A 9,109-nucleotide genomic window follows, 5' to 3' on the forward strand; every position below is an offset into this window, starting at 1 on the left:
AAGCAGCCATACAACATCCCGCTTCATCTCGCCTCCTAGTCTCGCCACATCTCGCCTCATCTCGCCTCACCTCGCTTCATCTCGCCTCACCTCGCTTCATCTCGCCTCACCTCGCCTCATCTCGCCTCACCTCGCCTCATCTCGCCTCTCTCACCTCGCCTCATCTCGCCTCCCACACCTCGCCTCACCTCGCCTCACCTCGCCTCACCTCGCCTCACCTCGCCTCATCTCGCCTCACCTCGCCTCATCTCGCCTCACCTCGCCTCATCTCGCCTCACCTCGCCTCATCTCGCCTCATCTCGCCTCATCTCGCCTCATCTCGCCTCATCTCGCCTCACCTCGCCTCATCTCGCCTCATCTCGCCCCATTTTTTCTTTTCTAGACCACTCCGAGACCGACCCAAGACCGACCCGAGACCCGAGATCGACCCGAGATCGACCCGAGATCGACCCGAGATCGACCCGAGATCGACCCGAGATCGACCCGAGATCGACCCGAGATCGGCACGAGCGATCAACCCAAAAATGCCCCAGAGCCCCCTCCGGGGGGACCCCCCCTCACCCCGAGTGTCCGTGTCCTTCGCGAGTCACCGATGGGGAGCGGGGGGGGGTGCGAGATGCACAGGGGAGGCTGGGGAGGGGGGGGTCCACTCTGAAGACTGCCGACCGCGGGGGGGTTTTGTCCCACAGGGTTTTACCCTCCGCGTGAGGATCGGCGCGGCGAGGGGGTAGGTTCGAATTCGCCGCGCAACATTTCACCCCCACAGGACCCCGCCCACCCCCCCTCATGGTCCCACCTAGCACTCCAATGAGCCTTCGCACCCCCTCCTTGCGCAGTGTCCCCCACTATGTGTCGCCGTCTTCGGGGCACGCTATCCTGTGCAGTCAGGGCAAGTGGGGGCGAGGCGCAGTCCCTTTGACGTATGTATCTCTGGGTTCTGTCCCTAGTCTCGGAGGGGGGCTTGAAGCTAAGAATATTTTATTTTAACATTGAGAATGATGAGGAGGTGCATTTGACGCGCTGCCTTTGGGTTCACGCGTGGGCGTCTCTCAGCAAAACTAAATAAAAACGGACACACCTCTTCTGTGAGATGGGTAAAAAGGAACAGGTCCCCGGCCGCCCTTGCGATCTTTGTGCAGGGTTCTTTGTGGGTGTGGTCAGCGACTAGCCGGGGGGTCGTCCTTTCGATGGGGGACTATACCGGGACTAGCACTAGCCGTCTTCCACATGGTCCCTCGGGTCCCTGCTGCTCCTAATCTCTTCGTACATCCTCCTGCTGATCTCCGCAACGTCCTGCTCCCTCCCTCGTCTCGCCCTGCGCGACTGCTCCGTGTCGTCAGTGTTTTTAGAGTTTACTGTTTTGCTTGCTGTGTCCCACGCGGGCTTTTTGGCGGATCGGGCCGCCTCCGGCTCCGCGTTGGCTTGCTGTCACACAGGATATTGATTATTGTAGAAAAGTTCTCTAGTATTAGCGACCACCCTTTTTATCTTCTCGCTAATACTCCTCTCTTGCCGATTTCTGTCCATCTACTGTGACCCCGGGGCTGAAGCGCTGAACAGAGCGAGGTATCTGGAGAAGGAGAGGCATCTGGTTAGCGGGTCCTCGTTGACGGGCGACGGGACTGGAGCGCAGCTTCTATCACGGCGCCAGGTTATCGGCGTCGACTCCGATCCTGCCGTCAAGCGACGGGTCAGCCGCGTCGGCAACCTCGGTGCACGGCCCGTGCCGCGTGCACCAGCGCTCGCGCCACCTGTCGTTCGGTCGGCCCGAGACCACGACCTCGCCAGCCGGCGCGAGCACGCCGGAGATCCACGGCACCCGCTCCGGCATCGGGCCGGGCCACACCGCCAACGACACAGCAAACGGCCAGCTCCGACGCGGCGCGGCGCGCATCTCTGGCGGGAAGGCTGCGTGACCCTCGAACGGATCCTTTGGACGGGTGGGCGCCTCGGCCTGCTGCTTGAGCCAGCACTCGCCCCGGCGGTGCACGTGGATGTCAAATGCAAAGCACTGCTCCTCGGGGCAAAAGGACCACAGGTTGCAGCCGGGAGCACGGCCGCACGCGCGACCCCACCACTCGGCACCCGCGTTGCCCCTCCCGCAGGCCGCCGCGTGCGCCTGGCACGCCCTGCAGCACTCGGCCGCGCTGGAGAGCCGCAGGTTTGCGCCCCAGACGACGGCCCTGTCGCCGGCGTAGCCCGCGTGATCGCGTGCGTGGCAGGTCGGGTCGGACGGCAGCGTCGCGTTGCGGCTGCCGCGCAGCCTCCGCCGCCGCGCCGCCGTGGCCTGTGGAACGAGCGCCAGGAGGGTAGCCGCGAGGAGCGCCGAGCGGAGAAAAGAGCCCATCCTGCGTCCAGCTCTCACGATCATGCGGTCGTGCGGCTCACTTGCAAAGCCAAAGAGCAAAGGGGCAGCCGGCCCGGCCAGGGGGTCTGAACCTGCCTGCGAGGTCTCTGGGGCGCCACAGAGCCACGATGGCAGACTGAGCGGTCCGTCCTCCTCTTCGGCCCCGCCTGGCTCGCGGCGCGGAGAGAACCCGGCGCCGGTCCGCGGCTGGCCTGAAAGCCCGTCCGCAAGCCCCTCGGAGCCCCCAAGGTGCGCCCGTTTGCCCCGCGCGCCGCCCGCGCCGCGCCTCCGTTTCGAGGAGGCCGTTCCCGGCAGATGCGCTTCGGGTGGGACGGGTTTTATTGTGGGTCGCATCCCGGCCCAGGGGCGGGACCAGAGCTCCGCGATAGGGTGACGGAGCTCCCCGCCCGGCGGCACAATGCCCGCTCACCGCTCGCTCCGCCCGTGCTCGCAGGCCGAGCGCCATGCCAGGAGGAGCGACCCGACCAAGAAGGCCCAGGAGGTCCACGCAGCCCTCCTGCTTGTGGCGTCGGCCTACTCGATGCGGGCACCTCGGGAGAAGCCGTTCCTGCCCGGCCTCAATCACCCCTCGAAGCAGCTGCGGCCGCGATTTCATCTGGTGACCACCCCACCCCGGCAGGCGCACGCTGAAGCGAGGCCGTCCCGCAGCGCTTCCGAGACGGGGCTGTTCGCGCGGAGCGTCACGCCGCAGGCGTCCGCCGGAGGCCCGCCGGAGGCTGAATGCGGCGGCCACGTCAGTCTTTTGCCCGCGAGGAGCCTGGCCGTCTCTTCCCAGCCGCTTTGCACGCCCCCAACATCCCCTGACAGCAGCAGCGCCTCACGGCGTGGGCTGCGAGGTCACTCGGGGTGACCCAGGGGGCGGCGGGGGAGCACTCTTCCGCCGGAGTAGCGGGCGGTCTTTCCGCTACTCGCTCGTACTTGAGGTGCATCCACGCCCGCCCACCACCTTCCCGGCAGCCCCACCCGCTCGGTGACGTCCTCACTCCCCCCCCCCCCCCTCAGGCGAGGCCCTGACCACCAAACTCGCGCTCTGCGCTCCGGGAACGGGCAGCAGCGCGACGCTCTTCGAGAGCGAGCGGCGGCGGCGGCTCAGCACGAACCATGTCAGCGCAGGGCGGCGCTATAGCTGCGTGGCGGGCCCCCCCCACCGGACTCCGTCAGGGCTCGCGTCTCCCTGCCAGCGCGGGAGCTGAGGGGAGCGCAGTGTCTGTGTCTGTGTTGTGTGTGAAAAAACATTAGATTCTGCATTCTCTTTGGGTCTGAGTACTGAGACCGTCTCTCGCACCAAATTGTGAGACCACAGCCAGACCAAAACCAAAAGGCAAAGCCGGAAAGCCTCCCAGATCGGTCATCGCTGCAGAATTCGGACGTTTGCTGCTAAAACAGCTAAAACGCAGCGATAAAAAAGACTTTAGCAGCCAACGCAGCCGAGACGCGAGAGATAAAGCCCGAGCAGGCCGCAGAGCGAACTCGCCGTACTGAGCACCGCAGCGCGAACTCGCTCCTGTTCGCTGCGCAGCCCTAGCTGCGCTCCATTTTTGGCTCTGGCCGCGACCGACCCAGGCCCGGCTCCAGCCGCGGCCACGTCCGAGCCGGCGGCGGCCACGCAGCAGGGCGCGCCACCGCACATGCCACTCGCCGCAGCGGGCGGTGTCGCCGGCGGCGACGCACCGGATGCTGCCGGCATCGAGACACGGCGGAGCTGGTTGCCGAGCAGGAGGACGGCTCGGCACGGCGCCGGTGCACGGGACCGTCGCCATGTACGCCGGTGTCGTGGAGGGTATGATTATCCGGTAGGAGCCTGAGCGGGACATGGTGTGCGTGGTTGTGAGTATGCACCGTAAACGAGACGCGATCACGCTTTTAGCGCGACATTGAACGGGCTCCACCTCGAGAGGGCGTCTCGCGTGCGCGGCGCCGCTTGGGCGGGGCGGGAGAGCAGAGGCACGCGAGGCGGGCGGGAGGCGGGCGGGAGGCGATCTCAACTGCAGAAATCGCGCCGCGGAGAGCTCAAGTCAGCAGAGCGGCCCCTGCAGACGAGGGGACGGAGGTCGACGGCCAATTAATCGCTCTGGCGGGGCGTCGCCGCGGGGGGCGGGAGGCGTGGCGGGCGGGCCGAAGGCGCGGGCGAGTGTGAAGAGAACCGACGGCGTCAAACGGTCCGTGTCGGCACACGGGCGGCACGGGCAAGGGCCCGCACGTGCCCCATGGCCAGGGGGAGCGGCGGCGCTCCTGACTACGCTCGAACAGGCCCCGCGAGACGCCTCTCGCGGCGGAGGTCGAGCGGCGACGTCGAGCGCCGACTTCCGCGCGGCTCCTGCGTCGGGCGCGTGGTGCGCGTCGAGAGGGGTGGGTCGGACAGGCCGGTCCAGGGGGTCGTGTGGGCGCGTGCGAGGGCCGGAGTCGTGAAGCCACCCTCAATAAATAGGCCGCCGGATCAAAGTTGAGTCGCCGGCGCCTGAGAGGCGTCCGGCCCTCGTCTAGCAGCCGCCGTGAGGCAACGGGAGCTCCTCCGAGGCTCAAAATTGGACCCATCTGACCGCTAACGCGTCCTCTGCAAGGCTGCGTCTTCGGGCTGCGGCCGGCGGAGACTGCCCAGCCTCGGCGAACCAGCGAAGATGGGACAGTCTCGTTGGAGATGCGGGAATTTCTTTTCCGGAGGTTCAGACCCCCTGCGGCCCGGCGCGAAAAATCGAAAACTAAGAAAACGCGGCCGCGACATCGCTCCTTGGGGTTCTTCCGTCCTCCCATCCCTCCCTTGGGTTGTCCATTTTCTTTCTTTCTTTCGGGGTTCATGTTTTCCTACGACAAGCGACAGCGTCTCGGGGCATGACCGTACAGGGTGGAGGGGCCCGTCCGCGGAAGTAGGCGGCGCGGGCACTCACCATCGAAAAATGACTTTCGCCGAGGCGATAAAGAAGAAAAAACCAAACCTCACACAAAGTGGCGACCGTCGGTGAAGCCGGCGCTCCGCCTCTCCCTGTGCGTCACAGATAAATCGAGGCTCCGCATGCTGCTCGCCTGCAGTCTCCTCGCGTCCGGCGCCGCCGCCGCCGTGACTGAGCTCAAGGTCGAAGTCTATGACGGCCCAAAGGAGTGCGAGGATGCGGACAAGCTCAAGAAGGGCGAGCACGTATCCATGCATTACACGGTGCGGCGCAAGCCACGACATCGCAGCCCCTAGGAGAGAGCGAGAGCACGCTGACCGCGATCCCGCACCGCATTTGTGCGTTCGAGACATATGCCGCTGCCGCTCGCCACCACTCACAATCTCCCGCGCAACAGGGCACCATCGACAAGGACAGCGCGGCGGGCACGCCGGGCAAGCAGTTCGACTCGTCGCGTGGCCGCGGCAAGACGTTCGACTTCCAGCTGGGCGCCGGCCGCGTGATCCAGGGCTGGGATAAGGGTCTTGAGGGGCTCTGCGTGGGCGCCAAGGCGGTGCTCACGATCCCGCCCGACATGGGCTACGGTGCTCTGCCTTCTCGCCGGCACCGTGTTTGAGCAGCGCCGCTTTACACTTGCAAGCTGCTGGACAGGCGCGCGCGGCGCGGGCGGCGACATTCCGGGAGGAGCGGTCAGCTTTGACGCGGAAGTGGCGAGCCATTCGGACGAGGCCACCCGAGATCACCCGAGATCGGCCGAGGTTAGGCGCTCAGCTTCGACGTGGAGGTGGTGAGTCACTCAGACGAGGGGCCGCCCGAGCCAAACCTCTTCAAGGACCTCGATACCGACAAGGTCGCTCCGAGACACCTCCACCCTCCGAGACACTTCCGAGACACCTCCGAGACACTGCCGAGGCACCTCCGAGACATTGCGGAGACGCTTCCTCCCTCAACGAGAGACTATCAACACTGAGACTACCTCAACACGCCGAGCGAGCGACCACAGAGGCGCTGCTCCGCCGCCGGCCGCGCGCCTCACCCGAACCTTGTCGAAGCGTTCTCGAGCCTTCTCGGAGCCGTGCCCGCAGGACGCCAAGCTGACCCAGGAGGAGGTGCTTGCCTTCTTCAAGCAGCAGGCAGGACACGCCCTTCCCGAGAACACCTCCGCCACACCTCCGAGTCACCTCCGCCACACCTCCGACGCACCTTCCGACACATTCCGACGCACCTCCGACGCACCTTCACACGCACCTCCCGACTCACCCTCTCGAGACACTTCTCGAGACACTTCTCGAGACGCGCCCGAGGCACCCTCGAGATGTCGAGACACTTCTCGAGATGTCGACTCCTCGCGACGGGACGAGCTGCCGCGCCTCGCGCAGAGCCGAGAGCCGGAAGCGGCCCTCTGCCCCAGCCGCAGCCTCGGAGAGCGGTGGCTGGAGACCCAGACCCCGCGCCGCCCGCCGCCCCTCTGCAGGGCAAGGAAGAGCTGCCCGAGGGCCTGTGGGAGAAGGAGGACAAGGACAAGGACGGCTTCATCTCCTGGGAGGAGGCCACCGTCGCCGTCTCCGCCCTCGCCCCCGCCCCCCTAGCCCGCCGCCTCCCAGCCCGCCGCCTGATGTCTGGGTGATGTCCCAGCCCGCCGCCCAGCCGCCGCCCAGCCTGCCGACGCCGAGCCCGCCACCACCCTCACCACCGCCGCCCTGGCCTCCTCCCCCGTCGCCGCAGTTCGGCGGCCCAAAGGGCAAGAGCAAGGACGAGCTCTGAGGGGCTCTACTAGTGAGGACGGTGTGTGTTTGGTCCGTACTCCTCGTTCAGAGGCTCTATGAGGGAGGCGTCGCGCCGCCGCGCCCGGTGAGAGCCGCGTGGACGGTCGAGGGGAGTACGCAGGTCCGGAAGCAGGGGGACTGCCGTGTGTGCTGTCAGCCAGGGAGCTGTTGTGAGGCAGCTGGGATCGAGCTTGCGGGCGGTGGCCCGCGCGCCTTGCCATGCCGTCCGTCCGCCTGCACTGCGGCGCCGCGCGAGCCCGCGGGCGTGAGGCTGCATGCGTATCTCTCCCGGCACCGGCAGAATAACTTTATTGAGGCCACCCGAAAGACGGCAATAAACGGAGAGTGTCGCAGCGAGGGGAGAGGGCTGTCACCGACTCACAGCTGAAGCGACGTGTGCGGAGCGAGAGAGCGCGAGAACCCCGCGCGCGGCGATAGAATATTATAATTCCGCACACGTGTAACTCTATCCACCCTGTACGACCTACCTCTTCCTGCACGTACTCAATCTCCGCATCTCGTCAGACCCGCAAGGCCGATACGGTCGCTCCGTACATGTTGTACGTGTTGTTGTAGTCCACGGTTCATGCTCTGCCGGGACAACGCGGCGCGGTACCGAGCCGCACGCCTCCAGGCGACGGACACCGTAAAACCTCCCTCCCAAGCATGCTCGCCGCGCCCTCACCGCCGGCCCCCTCACTGCCGCCCCCGCGCCTGGCCGAGGCTCTTCAGCCGCGCGTCGAGACCTTGCGCGGCGGGCTGCGAGGACGTCGCCGGGGGCGGGCGGCTGGCGAGGGAGGCTGACTGGGATGCGCCGCCGCCTTTGTGCAGCGTGGCGGCCGCCTGTTTGTTTCAGGGCAGGGCAGGGCAGGGCAAGTCCAGGTTAGGGTGAGGTCGAGGTTCAGGTTTCAGGTTTCTGCTTTCCCACTCCGGGTGTGACTGTGAGCGCGCGGTGCGTGCGGCCTGGTCGACCCACGACCGGTGGTCAGCCAACATGTTCGCGTACTCCTTGCTGCTCGGGCTGACGGGCAGCCAAAACGCGCGCGCCGCGTCGCCGCCCGCAGTGAGCTGCAGCCGCGCCGCCGCCCCGGTCGCATGGAAGTGGAAGGCCTGTGACGAGACTGGAGCCGAGGTGCGGCCGAGGGGCGGCCGAGGTGCGGCCGAGGTGCGGCCGAGGTGCGGCCGAGGTGCAGACGCGCGGGAGGCGGAGCGCGCCGTCGTCTCCATCCTGGAGAGCGCGGGGGAGGGGAGGGGTCTGCGGCGGGGGGAGAGCTCACGAGAGTGCGGCACGCTCGAGTGCGGCACGCTCTTGCGGTGTGGCGGCTGGGTGGCGGCGGGCTGGGTGGAGGCGGGCTGGGTGGCGGCGGGCTGGGTGGAGGCGGCTTTGGGTGGAGGCGCGAGGGCACAGCGGCGGGCGGCTCACCAAGCGTTGTCCGTGTTGCGCGGGTCGTCGACGTAGCCGCGGTACACGACCTTTCCGCCGCCGCCTCCCGCAAAGAGCTGGTCGAGCAGCCGTGTCACCTCGGAGCGCTGCGCCTGGGAGGTGGTGGTCATTGCGGGCATGCGGCGGCCAGAGGTACGAGATGGATGGAGATGGATGGAGATCGATGGATGATGAAGGTGGTGCGGGGACGGGAGGCGGCGGTCCTTCGCGAGTGCAGCGCAGTGGCGCGGGAGAAGCGGTGGCGATAGAGGGGTACAGAGGGTGGTGGTGGTACGGGGTGCTCAGAGGGCTGTGTTGGGCGATCAGAGGGGGGGCGCTGGGTGCTCAGAGAGTGGCGGCGGTCGAGGTGCACTCGGATCGGGTGTGCACTCTGGCGGCGCGGGCCTCGCTCGGCAGATTGAGCACTTCCTCCGCAAACTCGCGCCGCACCGTCGCCGAGACGATCTCGCCCGCATCCACCATGCCGCCCGGCAGGGCGATGACGCCGTTATCCGAGCGGACGATGGCGGCGACCTGCAGCCGGCCGCTCGCCGGTGACATAATGGTGATGAGTAGGATAGCACAATCCGGGTGACGGCAGTGGCCTGCAGCCGGCCGCTCGCCGGGTCGAAGCGTGTGACGATCGGGTCGGCGGCGTGGTTGG

At 67.0% G+C, this 9,109-nt stretch overlaps 4 protein-coding genes across 4 annotated transcripts; 1 reads left to right on the top strand and 3 right to left on the bottom strand.

Annotated features, from left to right (window-relative positions):
- Nucleotides 1-1,639: 1,639 nt before the first annotated feature.
- On the bottom strand, nt 1,640-2,371 carry EMIHUDRAFT_211123 (hypothetical protein; the record flags this gene model as incomplete). Its single annotated transcript, XM_005768427.1, has 2 exons — nt 1,640-2,287; nt 2,366-2,371. 2 exons carry the CDS (start codon nt 2,369-2,371, stop codon nt 1,640-1,642), a joined length of 654 nt encoding a protein of 217 aa, XP_005768484.1.
- Nucleotides 2,372-3,721: 1,350 nt separating this feature from the next.
- On the bottom strand, nt 3,722-4,992 carry EMIHUDRAFT_356316 (hypothetical protein; the record flags this gene model as incomplete). The annotated part of the gene is made up of 3 exons (XM_005768428.1): nt 3,722-4,169; nt 4,355-4,398; nt 4,601-4,992. A coding segment is annotated over one exon (216 nt), but the record flags the coding sequence as incomplete, so codon positions are not given.
- A 330-nt stretch (nt 4,993-5,322) lies between these two features.
- Nucleotides 5,323-7,366, top strand: FKB-3 (FKBP-type peptidylprolyl isomerase). The gene is made up of 7 exons (XM_005768429.1): nt 5,323-5,519; nt 5,654-5,840; nt 5,908-5,945; nt 6,020-6,106; nt 6,342-6,389; nt 6,731-6,805; nt 6,982-7,366. Exons 1-7 carry the CDS (start codon nt 5,379-5,381, stop codon nt 7,018-7,020), a joined length of 615 nt encoding a protein of 204 aa, XP_005768486.1. The 5' UTR covers nt 5,323-5,378; the 3' UTR covers nt 7,021-7,366.
- A 1,075-nt stretch (nt 7,367-8,441) lies between these two features.
- Nucleotides 8,442-9,006, bottom strand: EMIHUDRAFT_211126 (hypothetical protein; the record flags this gene model as incomplete). The annotated part of the gene is made up of 2 exons (XM_005768430.1): nt 8,442-8,558; nt 8,836-9,006. 2 exons carry the CDS (start codon nt 9,004-9,006, stop codon nt 8,442-8,444), a joined length of 288 nt encoding a protein of 95 aa, XP_005768487.1.
- Nucleotides 9,007-9,109: the final 103 nt, after the last annotated feature.

Source organism: Emiliania huxleyi, assembly GCF_000372725.1.
Source record: "Emiliania huxleyi CCMP1516 unplaced genomic scaffold EMIHUscaffold_46, whole genome shotgun sequence".
NCBI classification, from domain to species: Eukaryota; Haptophyta; order Isochrysidales; family Noelaerhabdaceae; genus Emiliania; species Emiliania huxleyi.

Bases quoted from the DNA above. Each gene is read 5' to 3' on its own strand.
- FKB-3 (XM_005768429.1), top strand. From the start codon at position 5,379: ATGCTGCTCGCCTGCAGTCTCCTCGCGTCCGGCGCCGCCGCCGCCGTG. The intron at 5,520-5,653 runs GTGCGGCGCAAG...CCCGCGCAACAG, and splicing joins ACGTATCCATGCATTACACG to GGCACCATCGACAAGGACAG. The intron at 6,806-6,981 runs GCCACCGTCGCC...CCGTCGCCGCAG, and splicing joins GCTTCATCTCCTGGGAGGAG to TTCGGCGGCCCAAAGGGCAA.